This window comes from Periophthalmus magnuspinnatus, chromosome 9, assembly GCF_009829125.3.
Source record: "Periophthalmus magnuspinnatus isolate fPerMag1 chromosome 9, fPerMag1.2.pri, whole genome shotgun sequence".
In the NCBI taxonomy this organism is placed as follows: domain Eukaryota; kingdom Metazoa; phylum Chordata; class Actinopteri; order Gobiiformes; family Gobiidae; genus Periophthalmus; species Periophthalmus magnuspinnatus.
In genome coordinates, this window is record NC_047134.1 from 7926327 (window position 1) to 7954326 (window position 28000).

Here is a 28000-nt window from a genome sequence, read left to right on the forward strand (position 1 = left end):
GACATTTCATTTCTTTATTAATTTTTGTAAATGTTGAGCTGGTGTACCGAGTAAATTCATAGATGTTAACAGAGTCAACTGGATTAAAAGGCTTTTACATATATTTTAAATTCATGTAGGATTCTCTATAACAATAAAAAAAAGCAAACAAAAATAATTTCAAATACCCCAGAATGTCCCTTTATTTCCCAGGTTGCAGGCATTACCCGACAGTCACTTGGTAGCTACAGCTGTATGATGCTAAAAGTATATCCATAACATAATCCCATTTGACAAGGAAGGGTGCATAGCATTCTAAGTAAATATATATACTTCATATATCTCATATATATATTTATAGACATATAGCCTTTTATGATAAAAAGATTTTCTGTTCATGTGCGCAGTTGCATTCCTTAGTATTGAGTATATACTATTGCGTTAATAATGTCTTCAATCCATTCTAAAGAAATATACAAGTTCTCTAGTTTTTGCAACAGTAATATTTTTGCATGAACTCTGTGACGTCACTCTCTGCTTCTCAAGTCTCTATGTGGAAGCCTGCTCCTCTGGTGTGGGCTCTAGAAGGCTATACTGTGGAGGGAAAATGTCAGCCATCTTGTACTACTGGTCATTAAGTCCACCGAGTCTCTGAACAGCTGAGTGTGCCCTGGCCATATGGCTCCGAGTCTGGCTGTATGCACTGAGCCCATCTGTGTAGCTGAGAGCTCGCCCATCCTAGATAAGGTCAGGAAACTCATTCAGTTTCACCTGTGTGGTCTCATGTTTTTGATTAGGACAGTATGCTATAATAAGATATATCTATAAGCAAATAAAACTACAAGAGGATTTGCTCTTGGCGTTTCAGTCTCCCACCTAAAATATGTATAGTGGTTCTCCTGTCCTGTCCTTGTTCGAAACACTGTAGATAGGACTCAAAATTAACTAAGGACTGGAACAAACTATATATTTCTAGAAGAGGATTTTCCCAAATTTTTGTAATTTTAAATAAAGACAACTGCAAGGAATTGAGATGCTTTGGAATCTCAAATACATGTAATCATACTTTTTATGAACCTATGCATGTACAGCCTTCAGTCCGAGCACTCATCCCCCCTCACCTCTCCTCACCTCTCCCCCTCACTCATGACATCAGCTGCTTGAGTAAAAATGGCCCTTGGCTTCAGAAACAAGCAAAACTCCTGAGCCCTTCATTTGCAACTACTACTGCATATTCTCACTGACATCTGGCTTTTGTCTTATTATTAAAAATTTTGTAAAATATAGCTTATATGATGAAATGTTTGTTAGTTCAAACTCCTTCGCCCCTGTGCCTCTGTGTTAGCACTGAGATGACTTTATACTGTAGATTATTAGCAGATACAGAGGTGAAACATTCTCTAATCTACTAAAATACAGTCAACACATAGGACTACTTCAGAACTACAGTACACCAAGACTGTACATTCATCAATTCAAGTCGCACTAAACGAACACTACTAGGTGGTTATTGCAGCATTGGTATGATTTTACACAAAGCAACTATTTGAACAACTTTGAGAAAATAATTGAAATAAGCTTATGATATAACATGAGATGGCAAAGGTTAAATTTATGGTGGCTGTAAAGTGCAAACCAAAATTGCAAAATAAGACCTTTCAAATGAATGAAAACACCTTTATATTTATAGTGGTAGTTTTGTGCAACCTGTTTGTCAGTTGAAATTATAAACATGTTTATTACAATGTTGTTAAATAAGTCTTATTTTGCAACTTTCTGGCCGTCATCTGAACTTGAGGTAAAGCAACTTGGAAAAAAAAGTGTTTTGTAGAAGACTCATTAAGTTTCTCCTTTGCCCATTTCAGAACCTTTAACTGTATACTGAATATATGTATGTATACTGAAGAACCCATGTGGTTTTAGAACAACCACAGACATTCATAAACACACTCTTGTCAATCTGAAATGCAAATCTCTAGAACTGGGCACTTGGAAGGTGAGATGGCTCATTGGAAGTTCAACACTAAACGAGGATGAGATAAAAAAGTTGCTACACTCGAAATGCAATTGTCACTTTATACAAGTCCAAAATGAAGTTTCTATGTACTGACATCATTGCTTGGGGGGCCTGAATCTGCTCTCCACCGACTAGAAGCCGCGTTTAGGAAGAACATGAAGCTAAAGTTTCCTCTCCAGTCACATGGACAATCTTCTCGGCGCTGTTATTGCTGCGTAGGTTTGGGTGTGTTTGAATTAGCGGAGGAGAGTGGCGCTTGCGAAGGGCCACACTCACAGTTACAGGTCAGAGAACTCTTCACAGTGATTGGTGACTCTCAAGAAGAAGCAAAAGGGACAAACATTCAACTCAACTCGACGCACCCTCCTCTCCACTGTCGAGTACGGGGTGACATTTGTGCCAAAAGTGGATGCAGACAAATCGATTTGGCTGTACAAAACCTTCCAACTATACACTCTTTTAACAAGTGCAGTTACTCTTTCTTAAATGAGCTGTATGTGAAATTTTTATTTTAAACTTGATAAACATGACCTAACTATGTCCCCAGACATGAGTTTAGCATGTTGAAATCAAATAAAGCTTATACTGATGATAATTCTAATGCTGATTTATTGATTACAAAAATGTTGCGCCAAACACTGATTGTAAGAGTGCGAGCTATACAGTTCCTTTAACAATATTCAAGGTGATTGTGCACATAATTTGCACAAATGTAAAACTGCAAACCAGACAAACACATCCCCAAATTATGCACACGTTGTGCATTAAATATGGAAGTAATGTCTGGCTCATGTAATCATGGAAAACAATAGCAATAATATACTTCCAAAATGAAAACATGTTTTCTGAATTTTACATTCAAGTAAATGTCATGCTGAAATGACAATTATTCGGCTTTGGACCATGTTTGCAATGACTCTGGGTATTATAATCTCTATATTAGTCTCTTTGATGCTAGTAGCAACTGATTTAGTCTTAAATTGCTTCACTCTTCATTGTCATAAAGCATGACGTGTCACTGCTGGATGTTCAAGCATTCTAAACACAACATTATTGCATAGTATGGGACCTTTGACTGAGGTTATAAGAAACCTACTTTGGACACAAATGTAGTCCCGCACCTGTCTTCTCTCCTTCAGTGCTACAGTCTTGAGCTCCTCTGGTTGTAGGGCAGACTCCAGATGCTGCTACTTGCTGCTAGTCTTTTGCCCCATGATGACCCTGCCTCTGCCTGAGGACAAGGCTGCTACATCTACTCTGAGGTGGCACCGGTGAGTAGTGACAAAGGCCAGACACAGATGGAAGACACGTGATGTTAACTCACTCATGGTAGCTCATTCATCATCTTAGTTTGATGCAAAAAAAATATAGGTTATTCTGTAAAAAATAAGATGTAACTTTTGACTACACATCTTTGGCTGAGACTTCTCCTTGGTCTTCTATACTTCTCTATGCTCATTTTGAAGACAATAACAAGCCCAAACTTTTGCATTATTTCCATGAAACTGTATGCTAAAGTCAACCATGCTAGCAAACACCTGTAGAGCTTTCTATTGATATTTTTTAATCGCATGTTTATCTTGTGTTCAATTCAAAAATAATAGCAAAATGAAATTTTCGTACACTGGCAAAATACATGTTCTCATATCATACCAAACTACCTTCCAGCAACAATTTAATGGAAATACTGGCTAACAAACACATTCAAGTAAATCAAATGTGGAAAGCTAATAAGCCCAAACAAGATGATGCATGGCGCCATCTGCAGGATATCTAAGGAATCATATTTAAGCTCTTAAGCCGTTAAACTGTTGATAAAACCACATAGAATTATAAGTTCAGTGGATATGGACACAAGGGAGAGAAACTGTTGCCTAGAGACAATATTCTTTTCATTTTCAAATTCATTACCCTTTTTTTCAAATTTCGCGCCACTTTATGATTGGCCCATCATTGACCATATTCAGTGCTGCATGCCTGTCCCCCAAACCCCCCCCATATCGTAGTTAAAAACAGGCCATGCGGTGGGAGTCACTCATGCTCATACACATACAGGAAGCTCATTTGGTTGCTCAATTTTTTTGTAATTTTTTTGGTCTGTGTTTTAATTTTATACGAAATCATGCGTCTTGCCTAGAGTAGATGTTTCTCATGGTTTTAAAAAAAAGTCATAAAAACTACAGGTAAAACCATATCCTTCGGTGGTGGCGTGCTGAAGGTCTGGTGGTGCTCAGGTCCGTTTGTCTGGCTATCTGGTGTGAGGTGGTCACTGGTCAGCAACAGCACCGGGTCATGTGTCCATGTATGATGCTTTACGAGAAGGGCTAGAATCGTGTGGAGAATTCTGTGGGCAGAGGAAACAATGTTGAAGATAATGGCATTTTGTTTTGCCACGTTAAATGTTCACAGTTCTGTTGATTCTGTTCAGACCGAGCACTACCATGCAGGCCTCACTGGGTGTGTCCTCTTAGCCATGTTAGTTTTGTGTATTTTAAAGAAGACATATTGTGCTTGTGTCTCTTATTTATGACACCTGTGGATCATTATGTTATAATTTGCACATTTGAAATTGCAATATTCATCTAAAAGGACAAAGAAAAAAAAGAACAACAAAAAGCCATGAAGTTGTATGCACCTACGATGGGTAGCTATCATCACGCTAGCAAGCCGTATATTTTTTTTAATATGTACCAAAATGACCATGTGACCCTGCTGAATCCTACATGCTGAATCACAGATTAAGAAAATAAAATTGGAGAATGAAATAAGTATAGAGCAGTGGACCTATGCCAGTGGTGGTGAACACGGGGGTTAATCGGAAATATGGCGTCTTGAAATTAAAGTATTAAAAATTGTTCAAACATGCATAAATCACTCCAAAAACAACTTTTAGAGGGTCAATGAGAAGAGCAAACAACTCTAACATGGCTAAAATCTCTGAAAAGTTGGGTCTGCTTTAAAGAAGCATTTGAGTAAAGGTAGTGAGTGTGGCATCCAACATATCAGGAAGTGCTGTTCACTATTTGCAGCTAAGGCTAACTTTTTGAGAAACAACTACAGAAAAAAGTCCTTCCATAGCTGCAAAAAACAATACTTGCTCTGCTTTGTGCTCAGCATGTCCTTTATCAAGTGCTTTTGACTAATCTCAGTCTAGTCTGGTGTAGTATATGTATGTGCTGCCCTTGGTGTTTGTCCACGTTCTGAACAGGACCAAACAGTTGTTCCTCCAGAGAAAACCAGCTTGCTGCATGCATGGCATTTACTCTGTGAACACAACTTAATATGGAAACTATATTTAATTGTCCTCTGTGATGCAAGCAATCACTGTATTAGACCAGCCAGACACATCTACCCCCCCCCCCCCCCCCCCCCCCCCCCCCCCCCCCACACACACACACACACACAGGGTAGTGCTCTGCAGAAGCTCTCACTCCTTCACTACAGCCTATAGCTGTGCCTGCCAGGGGCTTTGAGAACATGCAATAGTCAGCCGGGGTCAATCGGAAAACTCCGTTAGATGTGAAAGTGTGCATAGAAATACATCCTAATATTGTGATTCTGCATGCATACCTTTCCAGTTAATTCTAACCATTTGCAATAAGGCAAACATCAAGAAGTCAATCTCTGCTTTATTCAGTAGTAACAATATGCATTTTGTCAACCAGTTGGTCTATATAGATTGGTTCATTCTGGTTTTGGGGTGAGATTGCAGTGCCAGTATTGTGTTACATATGATTAGTACTGAATTAAGGGCACATCGTTTGGATTACATTTTTTTTCCAAAAAGATGAAATCCATTTTGACTGAAACAAATGCATTTACCTCTACAAAATAACATTCAGGCTCAGTAGCAAAACAAACAATAGTCTAACTTTGCTCAGTAGTTGATAAAACTGGATTAACATAAGCCTTCTAAGCTAGCTAGCACTTATTGTCAAGTAACTAGCTATTAAAGTGGAGGTGGACTGCATGCTACTAAAACCTTCCGACTGTCTGCTGTTAGTTAACATTAAAACTAATGCTGTCAATCAATTTTGAAAAATTAAGCAGATTAATCAAATGTTTATTATTATTATTATTATTATTATTATTATTATTATTATTATTATTATTATTATTATTATTATTATTATATTTAGGGTAATTAATCGTGAATAATCACATTGAATGCTGATTTTAATGTAGGCTTACTTTAAACATAGCGCTTATTTTCTTAAGTCTTGACAGTATCTTTCCTAATGAATCTTTGTGTTCTCAGTTTTAGTGAGGTAAAGACCCGTCATTGTCGTTTGCAGTGTAACAGGCTCTAATGGTGTAAGCCGCTAGGGTTGACCTGGCGTCTGCGTGCTGTAGTGGTGAGGTTTATGCTTATAATCCAGCAGATGCCTGTATTTTGGACTAATATTGAGTATTTCCTTGTTGTTATTTGCTTCAGTCAAAGAGAATGTTTTTGGCCCAGGTGTGATTCCATACACTTGAGGCATTTAACCCCGGTGGACAGTGGGTTAAATGTGAGCAGACGGGTTAGAGGCAGCGCGTACCTGCAGCCTGCCTCACTGCTTAACTCTCCGCAGACTGGCACATTTCACTATCTGAGCCCCTCTCTTCACATCAGTTGTATCGGGCTACATCAGGGGAGGGGCCACACCACAGGGGCCCCACACCAGAAGGGGGTTAGTAAGAGGAGGAGAGGGAGAGACAGAAAAAGAGCAGGAGAAGTTGAGGACAGCCAGCGAAAACAAAAAGAAAATGTCAAGCCAAAGGAAAAGTGGTGTGGACAAACGGACAGAGCTGAGGTGTGGCTGACCTATCTGCTAACGCTGTGGAGGTGCTAGTATCTACGCTGTTATGTGACAATGTGATGGCTCCATATTCAAGCATGTAGTCTATTGTGAGGGTGTAGCTGAGATGGTAGTCCCAACAAGTGATCCCATGTGACTACATTTGGGAGTGCCAGGAAGAAGGTCCACAAATTGTTATTGGGATTTTTTTTTTTATATAGGCACATTAGTATATATATATATATATATATATATAAATAACTATATATATATATATATATATATATATATATATATATATATATATATATATATATATATAGTTATATATATATATATATATAGTTATATATAGTTATAGTTGTTATAAAACTAGTGGTGGTGACATACATAATTTGTAAATGCTTTTGTTCAATCCATTTTCTTATCATTTCAGAATATATTTAGGTGAGGTAAGGAAATCTGAATTTTTAAAGGCAAAACTTTGTTTCGGCGCTGGGGATTGGTAGGTTTAGCGTAATAGTGACAGAGAACACACTCAGATGAAGGACTACAGTCTTTAATGAAAATGTGAATAATATACAGCTGTCATAAACAGAACAGTGATGCTGCAGGGAGCCAGTCTTCTCCCAGAGCCATGAATTAAACACAATGGATTGGTAGGAGCATGTAGGTGATTGCCATCTGTCTGTGCAAGCGCAGTCACACTTCTCACTCTGCCCCCACAGCTTGATTTGAACCACCCTCTTGTGTCAAACCAAAGGCCCATGGCCCCACCCAGCAATTGTGGCCCCAGACAACAGCTTCCTTCTGCCTCCTTATGGCTTTATTTGTGGTTAGTTGAAGGTTATAGAATCTGGCAAAAGATTCATCCTCAATTCAACATCAGTTATACTATAAATGGGTACCAATAGAAAGGACCACATAACCCTGACACTTGCCTCCCTCCATTAGCTCCCTGTCAAAACCAGGATCAATATCAAAATCATCCTATTGACTTAGGATGATCAAAGCATCAATAATGTTGCTCCTTCTTACATTTACTATCTCCTGTCCCATACTCTACCAACAGAACCCTTAATTTTCAAAGCAGGTTTACAGTGTTCCCTAAACGGGTCTGTTATCCTTCCCCCAGGGTCTTGGGAGCCAGACTTTAACCCTCAACTGATTATTTTATATTAAAGACCCCAGAAATTCTGGCAAGGGTCCTGATTTGACTTGCCCCATCTCAGTTAAGCAGAACAGGGATATAGACTGCCATGACTATCTCAGCCTCCACTGTTACTGTTTTATATTGTTTTTTGTAGAAATCTGACTGAAAACAAGAGTAATTTCAAAGTCCTTAATCTTCCTGCAGTGTTAGTGACAAGCTCTTATTCAGTTTGGACATTGAGTTTGACACGCCTGCCAGCCCTTCCGCCTCACGCTGACCACACCTCTCAAAGCTCTTCTGACCAGTGCGCATGGGTGTTGAGTCCGCTGGGTGCTAGCTAAGGGAAGGGCCCGGTCAGTAGCCCACCTTGCTGCTGTCCCGGCCCAGGATGGCATAGCTCATGTACTGCTCGGTCTCCAGGTCATTGGGGTCCTCCTCTGTCATGTCCTGAACCCCCTCCTCACCCTTGCCCCGCCGCACCACCTTCCTCACAATCTGCACATGGCAGGCACACAGGTGGAGAGGAAAACACAAAATGAGCATCACAACCACGCAGAAGAAAGATGAAGAAGGACACGTACATTAGTGTGGCTCAGGGTGGACAAGGACAGGTGCACTCTCAGGTACAGATTTAGCAATGCTGGTGCAAACTCCAAATTATTTGTCGGTGGGTTGCATGTCATTTACTAATGGAGAGGTGTTTTATTTAAACTGATATATAAATGAGAGTATACGAGAGGTACCTCTGCTGCTGTTCCTTTAATAATATTATTGTAATGCATATTAAAAGAAGCCCAAAATCACATACAAAACGTTATGATGATAGATGACTGAATGTGACTGAGAATTGTTAAGTCTGTAGAAAATATATATATATATATATATATATATATATATATATATATATATATATATATATATATATATATATATATATATATAAAATTATGAGTCAAGTTTCTACTTGTGTACACTTTCTTCTCAAAAAGATTTTAAGGAGAGATGGTCTGTCATGAAACCATCAAACACTGAAAAGTAGATTTATATAAAGAGCTGTTTGTGAACTGTCTTTAATATTTATAAAACCCCACTGGAGCACTTATTGCAGCAATGTTGCCTGCACAAAAGTGTACGCAGAAGTTTACTCCTGATCCACACGACTTTAATTCTATTATGAAGTCTTGTTTGCAGTTTGTAACGATATGAATGTTGATACAGTATATAAGAATAAAAGTATGCAAGCCTCTGTAACATTTGTGATGGGTTAAAGCCCCGATAGCCAGCGAGAGCCTGCCATTGTCACCTCTGAGCCCTCTAGTGTACATTGGTCTAACACGGTCTTTGGCTCTGGTTCAGTGGAGTGACATGTTTGAGAGCAGAGAACATGAGCTTAGTGGACTGACCTTTTTTGTGACAATGTTTCCATGTTCGTCAGTGAAGTGTTCTTCGCTCACTTGCTCCCCAGGGAGATTGTCTGCCTCATCACCCTAGCAACACATGTATGTACACATCAGCTCAGGGATCATAGTGCCCTGCTTTCCTTAACTGGGCGTCCTCACTCTGTAGCTTACAGTATCCAAGTGTTTTTGCAGTTGCTAACTGAAAAGATAGAAGTACAACAGATGGTTGGGGTTGTTTTGGAAACCCACCCTAAGATCAAGTGGTGGAATTTTCAGAGTTTATTAATGTTTCTGAGCAACATTTCATTTTCTTTTATTGCTCTAGCCCTGCTAACCAGCTAATAATAGAATCAAAGAGACAATCAGACAGGCAAGCTATGAACAAAGCATCTGGAGGAGAACCTAAGTAGTAGTTTCTTTATCTGCAATAAAAGCACAAAGAAGTGGAATATAGGCTCGAAGAGAGCAGGTTTGTACATGATGGAAATATAATATGCACATTTCAAGTTGTTACTTACAAGCTTCAGCCATTTCTGATCTCAGAATCTGTGTTATGTGTGTTTGTGGCTCTATTCACAAACATATGATCAATTCATAACACCATTAGGCTAAAGGAAATTTTCACAAGTCATAGCCATGCTTTGTCCTCATACCGGCTACAAATGTACCTTGAGGATGACGCGGCGGCGCACCACTCTGGTGGTGACATTCTCCTCTTCGTCGGCCACGCCCTCCCCCTCCCCCAGCTCATGGTCCAGAGCATGGTGTATGTGCGTGAGCACGGAACGCACCGAGCCGCTGGCTATGTGCAGCACATTCTGACAACTGATGACCAAGAAGGCCAGCAGCACGAAGCTGAAGAGCAGCTCTGTGACCAGGGCCCACATGGCTCCTCTGTCCTGGCAAAGTCCAACAGTAAAGGCAGCTTCTCTTCTGATCTCCTCTCAGTTCATGTTGTCCTTCAGAAGCAGTAGGGCTCCTCCACTCCTTGTCCCTTCAGTGTCCTCTCAGCAGTAGCCTCTCACTGACGTCCAGTGCTGTTCACACCCCCCTACTCCCACCACTTTGACTGACCATGTGACCCCTGCTCTTTAAATACCACAGGCTTCACTGTGTCTCAGATAAGCAGCCCTGGGCCCACACTCAAAGTGCTCCCCTTTTCACAGGAATCATGTGCATCCAAAGGCAAAGATCACAAACTTAAAATTCTATAGTAATAATGCCTGTAAGAGATGACAGTGTAACCCTGTGCAGCTCCCTCTGACAGTGTCCTTCACAGTACTGTGGGTCAGTTGGACCACAGAGTACACAGCGGGAAGGGGGTGGCTCTGGTTCAGCTTACAGCAGAATGCGGCTATATTTGTCACCACATCGTGTGTGCCCATCTTGGGCTTTACAGTGTTTGTGTGTGTGTGCATGTACATGTGATCGCGCATGAACAGTTTTGATGCTTTCAAACTGTCTGAGTAAACAGCCTACAAAACAACCCAACTATCCAGTCTTATATAGAACTGGTAACAAAAACTAGAGCCTTTCCAATCTACTGTAGGATGCAACCTGGACATTCCATAGTCTCCATATTATAAGGCTAAACACTCATTGGTCATTTTTTTGTTGTAGTGGTAGGCTCAAAAGGGAACGTTTCAGTCAACATAAATACATTTATCCACTGAAGTTACTGAATCCATTGTTAACAGAAAGCAAGATGATGATGATTACTCTTGAAGCTTGCTTGGAAATAAGTATCTTTCTGCAGCAAGATGTTTATTCACAGTTTGTGATTTGTGAGTTCAATGACTTACTTACAGCCTATTTTTTTTGAAAATTATAGACTATTTTGTTTGTGAAAAATATGCAGAGGGAAGCTCTTTGTGCATCTGTGGACAGAGACTGTGCTAGTCTCTCGTCTAGATGTAATAAAAGTTAGATTTTTTCCACTGTTGTGACACAACAAATATGACTCAAATATTCATCATGACATGAAATAAGTGCCCCCACCTCCTCGTCATAATATAATATCAGAAGTTTAATATTGTAATTATACAATCTGGTTAAACTGTAATTATGTAATGGTCTGAACCACTGTAATGCATGTGTGTATGTGTGTACCTGTCCCTTCAGGCGCATGTGGTCCCAGTTGCGAAGCTCGGGAACTCTGTGAGGGAAGCCCAGGCCCTTCTCAAATGGCTGTGTCCCTCTGAAGTGGCCCTGCAGAATCTCCGAGTGGCCCATGTCCCGCACTGGTTGCAGAAGGGCCTCTTGGGCCATATGCTCCACCTCCATGGCGTTCCGGACCGAGGAAATCATACCATCCATGGCCTGCCTCACTTTAGGCTGAGACCCCACCCAGGCCTGGGGGTCAGTCACTGGGGTCCAAGGCTGACCGGTCTGCTCCTGGAGGTAGGACAGGAAGGAGCCGCCGCTGCCCCCGCTTCCCCCACTTCCTCCGCTTCCCCCACTGCCCCCGCTGCCACTACCACTGTTACTACACCTGCAAGCAAAGGATCAGGACTTAGCTACAAAGCTACATGTCCCAGGTGCATGAAGGGCATATATATATATATATATATATATATATATATATATATATATATATATATATATAAATAATGCAGTATATTTATATGTAGTCAGGGGAATATTATGAGTCAGTTCACTGTTGTCTTGGCTACTTACCCGTCTCCGTTGCGGTCAGGCACACAGCTGAGTCCAGGAGATTCGCTGAGGCGTGCATACACCCGCTGTTGTCCTGTAATAAGAGAGGCTTTTTCTGAGCCGGGGGTCCCTCCTCCTGCTCCGTCTCCTGTCTGACCGGTGAGCGCCGACAGCTCCGAGCTGTTCTCTGACCCCTGACCCATGGAGTTTAAGCTCATGCCGGCGATGGTGCCCCCCAGTGAGGCCGGAGTGGTAGTGCTGAGCGAGTCTACGCCCATCTCTGAATCATCCTCCGGGAGCTCGATGGAGCTCAGCCCCCTGCCCCCACCACTGGCTGCGCTGGCCTGGCTGGCAGGCCGTCCCAGACTGCCGTAGGGTAGGCCCAGCAGGCCCTCCGAGTCGTCTGCATTACTGCACTCCAGAGAAGAGTCCTCTACTTGCACCAGTGAGGGGCTGTTTCCTGATGGCCAGACCTGCACATCGGACATCTCCATCAGTGTGTCCTCCTCGGTGGTGGCGATGGGCGCACAGTCCATGCTGGACACTTCCTGCCAGTAGGGCTCAGCCCCCAGCGGTGAGGGGAGGCTGTACTGCATTGACGCGGGGGACAGGAGCTCATCCTGGGCCAGCCCGTAACCTAAAGCGAGACACAGAGAGGCACACTGACACCCGGCCCCCCGCCTCGCTCCCTAGCACCACCCCACAGCACCTCATCTCTGGGGGGGGACGTGCCCCTGCCCAGGAGCCGGGCATCTGGGGGGGCAGGGGGCCAAGAGGGACACATAAACAGGCCAGGGCAGAGGTGCAAAAATGCAGGAGCTCAGGTTAGCTTTGGGCAGGGTTATGTTGGATCAGCTGATGGTGCAGTGGCAGCAACACTGTCTTAGGCCTGTGCCAGCAAGCTGCTCTGCTCCTGCTACCAGCCAGACCCAAGTTCTCCAGAACACCCATCAGAGTCATGCTCCACTTCTCCCACACACACAGACATGCACTCCCCTGGAATTCAGGCAGGTTAATTTGCTCAGGCTTATGCATGCACCAGGCAGGCTCTCTGCTCACTCAGCTCTATCATTCCAATCAGTCTAGCTCACAAAGATCATTCTGCTGCCACACTGTAGAATAGCTATTGCTGCATCATTGTCACTCTAAACATTGTTCTTTTGTTCTGGACTCAGCCTACTGGCTGCTTCACATTATGGAATTAAAACCCCTCAGCACTGATAGCCTTTCTGACTGTGATGTTGACATGTGTGGGGCAGGATAAAGCTCTGGAGGTTTTCCCTTTCCCCGTGGAGTTTGTGCATTCTCCTTGTGTCCACGGTGTGAGGTAGGGGCTGTAGATTTCCCTACACTCGAGATATACTATAGAATATTGAGGCATACCTCTTAAAAAACTCCAACTAACTGCACAAGTGATATGATGGCACAACCAGTTCATGAAACCTCCTTGCATTTGTGTTTAGGGTTCTGAAAACTCTAACCTGATTTGGTGAGTAAAACCAGGTTAGACACAGCAGGTCATGGGGAGATACCGGTTTTTGCACCAAGGGTTCTGTCAGTTCACAAGCTGTGCTTCAGATTTCTTATGGACAATAACTGAATCAACGTGCTCACTGAAGGCTGAGGCCTGGCCTGTGCACGAGCAACAGAGCAGTGGTGTAACCTGAGTCATGGCTTGCTCTACTCTGAAGAAGTGCTGAGAGAGCACACAGATCTGTGACACATGAGAATGTCTTCAGAAAATAGATGCTAAGACTGGGCTAAAATCTATGACATCGGACCATGTTATTTTTAAGTAAAGTTAAATTGTGCAGGATTTTCACAAGTAAGCTTGATAATGTTGACATATCCCAAGTGCACAAACTATATTACTTAGTAAAATTACATTGAACATGACACAATGTCTGACTTCATTTCTAGTTGGAAATTGAACCACAGCTTCTCCAAGGTCTTCATATCCCTGGAAAGTCTGCCCCAGGCTCAGGGGGCATTCGCAGCTGAGGGCGTCTGTTGGAAAGGCAGAGCCAAAATCCACCCAGGTGGTGGGAAGCCTGAACTGTATGCTTCAAGAATTCGGCAACAGGCCTTGCATTTAGGAACAATGATGAAGAAAGGATATCATGGGCATCACTGTATCCTGGTCAGCTGTGGGTCAATGCAGTGAACTATGTTACAACACATGAAGACTGTGAGACCAAGACGACTAGGTCTCTCTTTTTCAAAGACAGTTAATCTGACATCTCTTTGAGATGGTTCAACCCACACTGGATAAGTACTGACCACTCAAATTCGATGTGTCTAACCAAATTAAATCTATGTAAAGTGTGTATGGCTGTAAATATGATACATTCTGTGTTGGTGAACTTTGGTGGCAAAAAAATGAACACAAATGTAGTGAAATCAAAATAATGTCATAGAGAACCAATTTGATTGATGTAGTTTGTGGAATCACTGTTTAGACAATACTGGAGTAACCAAGCTAATCTCTAATGCTATTGGTCAGTAAAGAGTGAAAGCTAGGCTGGTTTTAGACCTTTAGTGACCAGTAGTCTAAGTACTGACCTCACTCTTTACACCTTTAACTAGAATTGGCATGTTCTTCTGTTAGTATCTATTACATTGCACATTACAGTGCTCTGAAGAACCCACTGGTCTGCCCTGGCTTATGACACAGGTACAGAGACCCAAAACTGCTAACGGTGAAACCAGCCTGAACCTCTCATCCTCCACTGAGCTGAGCATTAAGGATCAGGCCCAGCAGTGCTCTCAGGGATACTGTACCAATGCACATCTCTTTGTTCTTGAATGAAAAACATGTTTGACAACCTGGATGACCATGTTGCTCTACATCCACCTTCATTAAAAATACAAAATTACTCGAGAGTGTTTAGCATGCAAACATACACACTCAACATGCAGTGAGTGAGTCCCAGTGTGTACATGCAAACACATGGGGACATGAGCTCACGCACGTGCACAAGGCTCAAGGGCACATGGGTAGGTCCAGAAGGGACAGATCAGAGACAGGATAGCGGAGAATACACATAGTGACACCTCCCCCTCCCAGTGGGTGCTGGCACAATTTGTGAGCAGGGGTTCTATAAACTACACAAGGGCTTCTCAGGACTACCAACAGCACTGCTACGCGCAGCTCAACAGTACAGTGTGGGTCAGAGGTCAGCATGAGGTCAGCATGAGGTCGGCATGGTCGAATTCAGAGAGGAGAGAGGAAGAGGAGGGCGGCTACAGGCTGCAGAGGACACGCTCAGAAACAAAGAGAGGGACAGTCAGGGGACACTACATTCAGTGCACTACATCAACTTGGACTACAGTCCCCATGCGACCACAGGCACAAGAGCACAACACACACTACAATATCAACACACTGACAGAACCTGACCCAAGTATGCTCCTATCTGGGCTGGCTGCTGTTGGCCTGAAGTGTCATAGGACTATGGTGTAGTTTTCTCGGGCAGTAGGGGGGGCTACGGAAAGTACCTGACAATGGTAGACAAACACTCTTGTCGGGCTTAGACAATGAAACTAGTGAGAGCTGATTCTGTGGTGCTCTAGAGCTGCTTCTGTGGAGGTATAGAGCTGCTTATGTGGAGGTATAGAGCTGCTTATGTGGAGGTATAGCGCTGCTTATGTGAAGGTGTATAGCTGCTTATGTGGCGGTATAGAGCTGGTTATGTGGAGCTATAGAGCTGCTTATGTAGAGGTGTAGAGCTGGTTATGGGGTTATATAGAGCTGTGGGGGGATAGAGCTGCTTATGTGGAGGTATAGTCATTGAGTTGTGTTCAGTTGAGTCCATTGAAAGCCCTCAGTGCTGTTTGGGCCACATAGGAACACGAGACAACACATATGGTGTCAGATACACTTAGATGTGATCTGACTGCTTCTGAAGCCTTTCACTCTCATGTTGGATGTATGTTGGAGGGACACAGAGAGCATCAGTACATCAACACCACTCCTATTTACACCCTGACCACTGCCAGTGACTGGTCTTCTGCAGTGGGTCCTGAGGTGCAAATAGAGTGCACCAGATGTACAGGATGCCTGAGTGAACAACCCATGAGGAAAAGGAGAGAAAGCTTCACCACTAATGAGCTCTAAGTCAACACTGTGATATCAGAAACAACGAAAAATCTACACTACAGTCTGAAGTCTCTGAACATGTAGCTCCGTTAGCTCTATGCTAGCTCAGCAGTTCTGCATAACAGTGTAAGCGGAGAAGGAGCGTCCTGAACCCATTGAAATTAATTTAGGTTTACAGCACGTTAAATACACTTTAGGACAGCAGGGAAAATGTTGATGGTTAACCAGTATCTTAAAAAAGGGCACTCTCTAAACCATTGTCTTTTCATCTGTTGAATGAAAACAAAAACAAAACCTAAACAATATTTGGTTTAAAGAACCTACTTGTCTGGCAAAGCTACAGAAAAAAAAATCTTTGTTATTATCAAACCTTATTATCATACTATGCCTGTGAAAACTGCTGCTGACAGACTTGAGGTCTCAGATGTTCAGTGGGAATCAAGTCTGTATGGTTGGTCACAGTATAGAGGAGGTGTGGGGGCTCTTACCGTTGGTCATACCCGGAGAAAGGTGTTCTCTATCGGGATGTCTGCGCCGGCTCATGTTCCGGGACTGTCTGCTGGGCTGGGGCGGCTGACCCTCCAGCAGGTTCACTATGTCCATGCGGTCGATGCTCTTTAGTGCAGCGTAAAGACTCTCCACTGGAAAATAAAGCCCACAGTGTTAGGTCAGGACCAGCCTATGACCAGGCCATGTGGATGAGGTTAGGCTTACTCTTGGCCCTCTTGCCCTCCCTGGTGGCCCACAGGTTCAGCAGTGCTGAGCTCTGTTCCAGTAGTGAGTTGGGGTTCTCCACTCGGATCTTGTTGATGTCATCTACACTCAGCTGGAGCTCCCGGGCCAACTCTGTTCACAGACACAGAACAATACAAATCTTTTATATTTGCATATATATATAATATATCACTGTGATAGGTCCTATATTATCCATTAGTTTGCCCTGGTATTCAGAATTTTCAATTTGTGTTGTTATGATATTTTCTGTTAGTCTACTCCTGTTCTTGTAACTTCTGCTGTTCTTGTAATTTGTGTCCAAGCATTTTCTCTTCTGTCATACAAATTAAGGTAGCCCTAGCTTCTTTCCTTTAGGGGAAATAGGGAAGCTTTAGGAGCAACAGGGGCTTCGTAGTTAGAGCGTTTGTCCCCCAACCCAAAGGTCAGATAATCGAGGAGGATCCACTCGGACAAAGTTCTGTCATGTGTCATGTGTCCTTAGACACTTCACCCACCTTGTCTGTATGAAGGTGGTGTGTGTGAGTGTTGGTATAGTCAGAGGAGCCGATGGTACATATTGGCAGCCTGTCAAGATCCCAGTCTGCCTTGTGTTTTGTTTTCTCCCTCCCTTCTGTGTCAGAGCCTGGAGCTGGGTGGAGATTCGGACTCCTCCCATGCATACCTGCAACTAATTGCTAATCAAGCTGGACCTGGGGAGGACAAAGGGAGACAGACCCTGACACTCAGTGCCAGATCATCAGCGTATCCACACTGATACAGCTCTGCTTGGCTCAGTCTCATGTTTTTGCATTTGCTACTCTTTTCTAAGTTGGATGTTTTTGCTCCTCGTCAGATCCCGCTCCCTTGGCTCACTCAGCTCCTTTGCCTCCGACACAGCTCTCCATGACCGGTACGAACCTCACACCCTCCGACCCAGCTCACCTCTACCGGTATGGCTTACCTCACCTCTGACCCCGTTGCCCACGATCTACTCCAGGACTACTACAAACCACCCTGCTCTCAACTATCTGATCAATCTACCTTCATTTGCACATTTCAAGCTGTAAATAAACATTGTTAAACTGTTCCCCGAGGTCTTCTATTTTTGGTCTCCCTGTCAGTTGTGACGACAGAACGATCTGGCCAACATGGACCAATCAGACTCGGGGCCAGATCAAACGCTACACCGGGTGTTTTCATATCACGGAATCATCATTGGGCAACATGAACAAACCATCCTGCTCGAATGTAACCACACTCTAACCCAGCAAGTTACCCAGCTCTCCAACCAGGTCTCCGCTCTGCTCACTTTCCCGCCTTCAGCTCCTGCGGCCACCGCCTCCGAGACCATCGCGGTGCCGCGCCCTCAGGAATCGAGAGGCACTGATCCGGATCCATATTCAGGTCAGCCAAGCCTTTGTTGGGGCTTCCGTTTTCAATGCACCTCCATGTTTCAACAACGTCCAGCCTGTTTTATATCAGATGCTGCAAAAAATATGGCACATGTGTAGACTATTGAGGGAGAGAGCACTCCAGTGGGCAGAGGCAAAATTTTCAAACACTACATTAGACCATATGACTTTTGATGAGTTTGAGGGAGAGTTTAAATTAGTCTTTGATCACCCACACTATCAAGCTGACACCTCACTCTGCCTTTTTAAGTCTGGTCCAGAGCACTGTCGATTGGATTGACAGCGCTCTGAAAGCTGTCTTTGTGAAAGGATTAAGTGACAAATTAAAGAATGAACTGGTTTCACGAGACAACCCACCTGACCTAAAATCTTTGATTTCCCTAGCAACAATCGCCTACAGAGTTGTCAAAGGGAGAGACGCCGTTGGCTTATCGGGGCCGTGAACCGTTCTGCCCTGCCACCACCAGTCAACCTGCCCCCAGCAACACCCCCACCAGAGGAGTCAATACTGCTGGGTCGTGCGCACCTGACTGCAGAGGAGCACCTGTGATGCCGTCAGGCGGGTGAATGCCTGTATTGTGGAAATCAAGTATCACACAGGTAACTGGACTCTAATGAAACACAAAGTGAGCAATCAAAAGGTCTAAGAAACTACAACAGAAGGCGTCCTTTTAACAGGTAATTCAGAATATGGTAAATCAGGTAAATAAACAACTGAGGAAAGAAGTCTTATTTAATATCAACAAAAATCTCATCCAAGACTGGGAATTCAAAAAGGGGGAAACAGGCTGGGGAAATAAACTCAGGAACAGGCAACTCAAACAGAGAGAAACACACGTTCAGAATTTCAGCTGGGTAATACAGATACAGAGCTTGATAGTTGCTTTTGTCTGTTGAACAATCTAGCAAGAACTAACTGAACAGAAGCAGTATGTATAGGCTGCCCTGAGCTGATTAACACAATGAGAGGCAGCTACTGGGAAACCAGGGAGGTAACAAAAGAAGGGCCGGAACATGCTGAAAAATGGAGCCGGACTGAGGAAAAAACAAGCAAACAGGTAGAACTATGACAACAAGGGCATTTCCTCGCAACCTGCCTGGTTCAGACAAACAAGATACTATGGACCAGTACATCCGGGACTCTTCATCCACCCATTATTGTCACCCCTAGTAGCTGGATCCTTCTTTGTCGCTAAGAAAGACAAAACATTATGGCCCTGCAACGACTTTAGGGACCTCAACAATATCACCACTAAAAAAAAAATATATCCATTACCACTGATTGAGTCCACCTTTACGCCACTCCATGGGGCCACCAGCTTTACCAAACGCGACCTGAGGAATGCTTATCATCTGGTGTGCATAAGGGAAGGGGATGAATGGAAAACTGCATTTAAAATGCCTCTGGGACATTTTGAATATTTAGTGATGTCCTATGGGTTAACCAATGCCCTAGCCGTCTTCTAAGTGTTAATCAGTGACGTACTACTGGATTTTCTCAGTCGGTTTGTGTATCTGGATGACATTCTTATCTTTTCTAAGACCCAACAGGCACTAACACCACATGCGCCTGGTCCTCCAGAGGCTCCTGGAGAACAAATTATTCGTGAAGGCAGAGAAGTGTGAGTTCCACGCAGACAAGGTCAGTTCTCTGGGGTTTATTGTGGGATGTGGACAAGTGAAAGCCAACCCAGAAAAAATTAAAGCAGTAACTGAGTGGCCTACGCCCAACAACAGGAAACAGCTACAAAGATTTATTGGGTTTGCTAACTTCTACAGACGTTTCATCAGAGACTTTAGCTGTGTTGTTGCTCCCCTCACTAAACTCACCTTTCCCTCCAAACCATTCTGCTGGACCCCGAAGCCCAGTCTGCCTTTGAGAAACTGAAGGACCTATTCACCTCTGCCCCAAACTTACATCAGCCTGATTCTTCCCACCAGTTCACTGTGGAGGTGGATGCCTCAGACACAGGTGTAGGAGCAGCCCTCTCCCAAAGGTTTGAACCAAACAATCGATTATATTCCTGTGCCTTTTTCTCTCGTCGCCTTTCACCAGCTGAGAGCAACTATGATGTGGGGGATCGAGAACTGTTGGCGGTCAAGCTTGCCCTGGAAGAGTGGCGCCACTGGTTGGAAGGGGCAGGGAATCCAGATTTGATTTCACACTCACATATCGCCCAGGATCCCGCAACATCAAGCGCACTCTTGCACCAGTTTTCCCAGGAGGACGCTACCACCCCTCCGGAGCTTATCATATCCCCTACCTGCATGGTTGCGGCTGTCCGCTGGGAGATTGAGGATCTGGTCCGGGAGGCTAAACACCCTCAGCCTGATCTAGGTAATGGCCCAACATCCAGGGGTCAATCGCACTCTCTCCCTTCTGAGACGTCACTTCTGGTGGCTCATGGTTGACAAAGACACTAGGGCCTATGTGTTGGCATGCCAGGTGTGTGCCAGGGGCAAAGCCTCCCACTCGCTACCTTCCGGTCTGCTCCAACCGCTACCAGTTCCGAAACGCCCTTGGTCCCACGTGGCAGTGGACTTTGTGACTGGGCTTCCCCTGTCTCAGTCATTCTCACAATTGTTGACCGGTTCTATAGCCTCCTGAGACCTGGTGTCCTCATATGTGGACAACACATTTTGCGTTGTCTAGGCCACAATGCAAATTTTTAGAAGAAGAATAACAGCATACAAGAACAACAACAATGCAAATATATTATATATATTCATTTTTTAACAGTTTAGAATGTTTAGAATATTTTATTTTAATTTTTTTTAATTTTTCTTCCTGCTCCTCACACGAGATACATTGTTCCAAGAGGCACAAATGTCATTTCACATTTTGTTTTTACATTCAGAACAAATGTTGCTGTTTTCAGGGTCTTAATAAATAGGTTTTGCAAATCATTATTCAAATGTTTTATCAAAATGATGAAAATGCCCACATATGAGGACATTTGATTCACATAATTTTTTCTCAGAAACTATAATGTAAAAAGATAATTCTTTGTATTTACACTCATCTGGTTCCAGTCAGCCCAAATAACAAAGAGAAGTTAATAAAGTATCTCATGCAAGAGCTCGGGTCTCAGGAGGTTAAGGCAGCCCATTTCGTCGCCGTACCGAAACTCCGCCAAGTAGACTGCTGACCACATAACCAACCATGTGTTCCGACTCAATGGAATCCCGGCGGATATTGTGTCGGTCCGAGGAACGCAATTTACAGCCCAAGTGTTCCTTCTGTGAGGACTTAGGCGCATCGGTGAGTCTTACCTCTGGCTTTCACCCCCAGACCAATGGAGAAACTGAGCGGGCCAACCAAGACCTAGAGACTGTGCTACGCTGTGTTGTCTCCTCCAATCCCTCTACCTGGAGCACATTCTTGCCATAGATTGAATACTCCCACAACTCTTTGAGTTCTGCTACATTCTGCTTCCAAACCTCTCTAGATTACCAACCTCCACTCTTCCCATCTGAGAAGGACCTGGCACTGCCCTCTGTCCAACGCTGCCGCATGGTCTGAAGAAGAACTAGGGTGGCTCCTCCTACCTGGGTTGTGAATGGTCACCCAGCTTTCACGGTCCAGCAGCTCATTAATGTCCGCCGGCGGAGCAGCGGACTACAATATCTTGTGGACTGGGAGGGGCCCTGATGAGTGCTCCTGGGTGCCCAGGGCATGCATTTTGGATCCGGAGATGGTCAGAGACTTTCATCGTTCTCACTCTGACAAGCCTGGGGGTCCACCAGGAGGCGTCCCATAGGGGGAGGTACTGTCAAGATCCCAGTCTGCCTTGTGTTTTGTGCCGTTTTCCCCCTCCCTTCCCTGTCAGAGCCTGGAGCTGGGTGGAGATTCGGACTCCTTTCATGCACACCTGCAACTAGTTGCTAATCAAGCTGCACCTGGGGAGGACAAAGGGAGACAGAACCTGACACTCAGTGCCAGATCATCAGCGTATCTGCAGTGGTATAGCTCTGCTTGGCTCACTCTCATGTTTTTGCATTGCTAAGTTGGATGTTTTTGCTCCTCGTCAGATCCCGCTCCCTGGGCTCGCTCAGCTCCTCTGCCTCCGACCCAGCTCTCCACGACCGATACAAACCTCACACACTCCCCGTTATGGCTTACCTCGCCTCTGACCCCGCTGCCCACGATCTACTCCAGGACTACTACAAACCACCCTGCTCTCAACTATCTGATAAATCTACCTTCATTTGCACATTTCAAGCTGTAAATAAACATTGCTAAACTGTTCCCCGAGTTCTGAATCTTTGATCCCCCTGTCAGTCGTTACGTCAGTCGTTACGACACTGTTAGTTTACTCCAGGGCAGCTCTGGCTACAATAGTAGGCAAAAAATGGCAAAAATCAAGTAGTAACCACACCCCAACATGCCAGTAAGTGGTATCAAAAATTAGAACTTGACAAGGTCAAAATGTCCTCAAAGACCCCAAGAAAAAATAATAAAAGATGACTCAGTAGCGCCACCTCAAACTTTGATTTTCATTGGGCCAATGGGAGACCGACTCAGAAAAAAATCTACGTAAAAATCTGAAACTTGCATCAAAAAAGACAACATGACAAAAATGATATTATAGCCCCATCCTAAAATGTACAGGAAGTTGGCCATATTGGAATGATAAAGGTGCACACCCTCCCATTTAGGACATCTCCTCGTACAGTTTTCATCCCAAACACAAATTTGGCCAAATCCCACTAAATCCATGAGTGATTAAAGATTATCAATTACATTTTGAATATGACTTTGGATGTGGTCATGAGAAAAAGCTCATACAGCGTTAATGCAGATTTGAGAGTTGAACACAATGATATTCAAACCATGGCACTATCCAACAAAATGACTCTCTAGCACCCTCTTCAAATTTCATTTTCAAAAATTCATAGAAGACAATCGATTTGTTATGGACATGTGAAATAAATCACAGGGGCCACACTTGTGATGGGGCACAATGTCAGAAAGTCACATGACTCTAGCTTTTATGGTTTAGGAGAAAAATAATTATTGGAAAAAATGTTTCCATTATAATTATTAGGCAAGAGCCTGGGACAACGTCCCAGGGAGTATTAAATCATAACTCAAACATGCAGTGTCCCATTTCTCAGCATTAATATAGGTTTTGTGCAAAATGTTGATCTGAACGCAATGATATACAATTTACATAGTTGAGATAATACATTAATCCACAGCGCCCCCTTGAAATTTTGATTTTCATTGGCCCAATGGGAGCCTGATCCGGAAAAAAGTGAACGTAAAAATCAGAAATTCGCATAAAAAATAGACCATGTCGGGACAAGACAAAAAAAAAATATTTTGGCCCCGCCCTAAAATGACAAAAGCGCACACCTTCGCATTTGGGACATCTCCCCACACAGTTTTCATCACAAACACTTCAAATTGAGCCAAACCCCACTAAACGCATGTGCAATTACAGATTATCAATTACATTTTGAATATGACTTTGAGTGTGGCCATGGTGAATTTTCAACAAATTTGTAATTTTTGGAAAAAAAAAAAAAAAATCTCTTTCACACATTTGTTGTTTGGAAAAAGCTAATAGAGCATTTATGCAGATTTGCGAGCTGAACATAATGATATGTAAACGAAGGCGCTATCCAACAAATTGACTCTCTAGTGCCCTCTTCAAATTTCATTTTCAAAAATGTATAGAATACAATCGATTCATCGTGGACTTGTGAAATAAATCACAGGGGCCACACTTGTGATGGGGCACAATGTCAGAAAGTCACATGACTCTAGCTTTTATGGTTTAGGAGAAAAATAATTATTGGAAAAAATGTTTCCATTATAATTATTAGGCAAGAGCCTGGGACAACGTCCCAGGGAGTATTAAATCATAACTCAAACATGCAGTGTCCCATTTCTCAGCATTAATATAGGTTTTGTGCAAAATGTTGATCTGAACGCAATGATATACAATTTACATAGTTGAGATAATACATTAATCCACAGCGCCCCCTTGAAATTTTGAATAGGACCAAAAAAAATTACTTTGTCAAAAACAATTGTCCATGCTAAATTTTCATGCACATCTGTATACTGAACAAAAAGGCCAATGAGAACATACCTCTATTTGCATGTTGCCATGGCAATGTCCAACATTTCTTATTGAGATACATGGGTTTTGGTTAACTGGGATGAAAACAATTTGTTTGTCATAGACCATTGAAATTTGGTACACATTTTCCACTCGTCACATTGAACAAAAAAGTCAATCAAGACATATCTCTATTTCGAACCGTGCAGGAGTGACAATGTCATAAATGGTCTCATTGGAATGAATGGAGTAGTATCACATAGTCTTAGATGCTATTTTTGGGGGGAGGACCATTTTTGACCCACTGAATGTTAACATAAACTCAATTTCACTGGACCCAAAATTCAAGGTTGGTGAAAAATGTATGTTCAAAAAAATTGCCCAAATTACTTTGTCATAAACATTTGAAATTCGGCAAAAATTATATGATGACCCCACCCTAAACCTTACAGTAAGTCGGCCATTGTGGACAGAAACCGATTTTTTCAAAATTTTAAATCTCACATTTGAATTTTTTACGCTGTGGATTTTCATTTAAGAAACTTTCAAATTGGTCAAAATGAACTAGACCCATGTGGTATTATAGGCTACTCTTTTGATTTTTGCTAAGTCATAAAATGTTGGTGTGGCCAGCCTGCAAAGAAATAAAGCAATTTTTTGAAGTATTAAATCACACACAACTCAAACATGCAGTGTCCTATTTCCCAGCATTAAAATATATTTTGGTCAAAATGTTGATTTGAGCGCAATGATATACAGTTTACAAAGGTCAGTCATTACATTGCTCCCAAAATTACTTTGTCACACACATTTGAAATTCGGCATGGACATCCGGCTTGACATACTGAACAAAAAAGCCAACGATAACATACTTCTATCTGCAACCAGGTTACTGTGGTAACATAAGAAATATGTCATTGAAATACATGGGGCTCAGAGTACTGGACTTTGTTGTAGACTAAATAGATGCTCTACACCAGGGGTGCTCAGACTTTTTCAGTATGTGAGCTACATTTAAAATAATCGTGTCTGAAAGATCTACCACCTAATACAAAAATCTTAAACATATATTTGTTTGTAAATGTATTATGAATTCTTACATGTACAGTGCATTTTAATGTACTTTGCAGAACGTCATGAGATAATACTGCACAACACAATTGAACTTCTTACATGTTCATAATTACTTGAATGATGATTACTGCTCTGATTACTTGCACTGAATGGAATCTGTGAGGGATGCATAGTTCGGGCAGTAGCTTCTGACAGCCAGCCAGGAGTAAAATTGCATTTTTCGTTTGAAAGTGATAACAGAGCTAATCATGTTGATTACGGGTTTGTCTTTTTTTTATAGCCATAAAAATCATGTTAAACGAAGTATCAGAATTTACTGCATTTTTTCACACAACTACTTCTATTTTACACATCCATCCGTATTTTTTCTTTTACGCATCGAATAAATGACTGGGAAAATCCCCGCAGCACCCGCGCTCTCATTCGTCACCTTCGAGGGACAACAGAGGCAGATTACCGTAATGAGGGTAAAATATTTAGATAGCCCCATGTCTCCGCTTTGAGACGCCGTTTGATTTTACATGAGAGCGCGACTAGTCACTGATAGAGCACGGTTGCGGACTTTCCAGCAGCGTAACTCTGCAACCGCGCTCTATCAGTGACGAAAGGATCCGACGCTATAGGATTAAGCATAAACAAGCGCGAGTTAGCGCTTGTTTATGCGTGTGCAGTGCCCATGATGTGACCTAGGGTCAGGTGTAATCTGACTGGTTGTCCTGTATATTAGTCATGTGACTGGATGGATGACGGGACGTGTTCTACCCAAAATGCCTTCGAAATCGACTGGTAAATCGCGATCGACGTAATGAACAACCCTGCTCTACACTAATCCAACTATGGCTTAAGATTCAAGGTTTGTGAAAAAAATTGTATTTTTATGTGTAAAAAAATGTATCTTTCAAAATACTCAATAGCGCCACCTCAAAAATCAAAATACATTACATACATGAGAGACCTTTTTCATCGTAGATGGACGAAATTTTGTACAATCATAGAACATGCCAAGGCAAGTAAAAAATTATATTATGACCCCACCCTAACCCTACAGGAAGTCAGCCATAGAATATTTTTTTTCCTATCATACTTTAATTTTTTTTATACCATGAATTTTCTTTTAAAAAGTGGAAAAATTAGTCAAAGTGAGATAGACCCACATGTGATTAGAGACTAGTCTTTTGAATTTTGATGAATTGTAAAATGTGTGTGTGGCCAACTTCTTGTATCCTGCATTTTTTTAAAATATACATTTTGTGCACAATGATGACCTGAACTCGATGATATATAATTCACATAGCTGTGGTATTGAATTTTTCCACAGTGCGCCTTTGCACTTTTGAATGGGATTTTTTTTTTAAATATCGTAGGCATTTGATATTTGGCATGGGCATCCTCCTTGACGTACTGAAAAAAAAAAAAAAAACATAAAATAAAAAAAATTATAAGGATATACCTCTATCTGTAATCATGTTACCACAACATCAAGAAATTGTGCTTTGGCATAAAAATACCCCTATGGGTCATATTGAACACAAAAGCCCAGGCAGACATATCCCTATTTGCAATTGTACCATGCCATGCTAACATCCAACATTTGTCATAGAAATATTCACTGAGATGAAAAAATGTTTTTTTCTTAGAACATTGAAGTTTGGTGCACATATTAGAATAAAATAGAATAGAATAGAATTCCCCACATCACACTCAACAAAAAAAAGCAATGAGGACATCTCTCTATTTACAACCACGCAACTGTGACAATGTCAGGAATTAATGTTTTTTCAGAGGCAGGTGGTGTAGGTGGTCATGATGGTATGCAAGGGATGGCGAGGGTGTTAAATGTCACATGCAGCTTTAATTATTATCATTATTACTTAAAATAATAGAGACCACAAAATACCTTCAAGACTTAGTCTCCATTAAATATTTGTATACAAAATGCTGACAGTCACAGAAATTATCAGAGGAAGAAAGCAGAGGGGGCTCTTTGAGTTTTGAGCTCTGGAGAGATAGAGTGAGACAGACAGGATGGATATTAAGTCCAGGATATTAATTTGTACAGTCTGTGTCTTTGGTGTTTTACATTCTGAATACTTTGTTACTCTATGCTTCAGGGGGTTTAAATTTGGTGTTTTGTGGATGTTCCCTTAGTTGCCAACTATGGGATTTGTATAGCGGTGCACGTGAGTGGTGAATCTGTACAGTTTATGCACAGACAGTAGAAAATATATTTACTCTGAGGACAGTGAGAATCAACAAAACAATGCATGACTGAGTGTGTGGGGAATGTAGAACTGACCGGCCCAGCTCAGCCCCAGCTGCTCTGCGATCACCGCCATCTTGAGCTCTGTGCGCTCCATGGCACTCATCGAGGCTGCACACACAAACATCAGTGTTAACAATCAGTGAAGACCTAACATTTCCATGTTTTTAAACAACAGGGACTTGTACCCATGGCCGGCTCATTCAGGGCGCTGTATCTCTCCCTCAGAGCCAGGGGGGTCAGGGTTCTTCGGCGGTCTTCACTCCCCATCATCTACACAGAAAAGCCCCATGCTGTGAGTCATTCAGGCTGCAGGCTTTAGCCGACTGCGTTAGCTGGGACAAGCTCACCTTAATGCACGGAGGCATAGTGATGTTCAGGTTAC

General features: G+C 42.7%; 1 protein-coding gene across 3 annotated transcripts; it reads right to left on the reverse strand.

Moving 5' to 3' along the window:
- On the reverse strand, nt 1–27998 carry LOC129456139 (ankyrin-1-like). 3 transcript variants are annotated; one of them, XM_055224464.1, is made up of 11 exons: nt 27966–27998; nt 27804–27888; nt 27652–27726; nt 16799–16930; nt 16573–16725; nt 12007–12622; nt 11440–11821; nt 9334–9417; nt 8297–8425; nt 6538–6621; nt 3802–4340 (listed from the first exon to the last, which is right to left on the reverse strand). In XM_055224464.1, the coding sequence occupies exons 1-10, from the start codon at nt 27981–27983 to the stop codon at nt 6550–6552; spliced, it is 1746 nt and encodes a 581-aa protein (XP_055080439.1). In that variant the 5' UTR covers nt 27984–27998; the 3' UTR covers nt 3802–4340; nt 6538–6549. The 3 variants fall into 3 exon arrangements, with proteins under 3 accessions (XP_033827829.1, XP_055080439.1, XP_033827828.1); XM_033971937.2 differs by lacking the exons at nt 11440–11821; nt 12007–12622; nt 16573–16725; ... (2 more) ...; nt 27804–27888; nt 27966–27998 and adding an exon at nt 9999–10597 and having other exon boundaries at nt 3806–4340; XM_033971938.2 differs by lacking the exons at nt 6538–6621; nt 11440–11821; nt 12007–12622; ... (3 more) ...; nt 27804–27888; nt 27966–27998 and adding an exon at nt 9999–10597 and having other exon boundaries at nt 1–4340.
- Nucleotides 27999–28000: the final 2 nt, after the last annotated feature.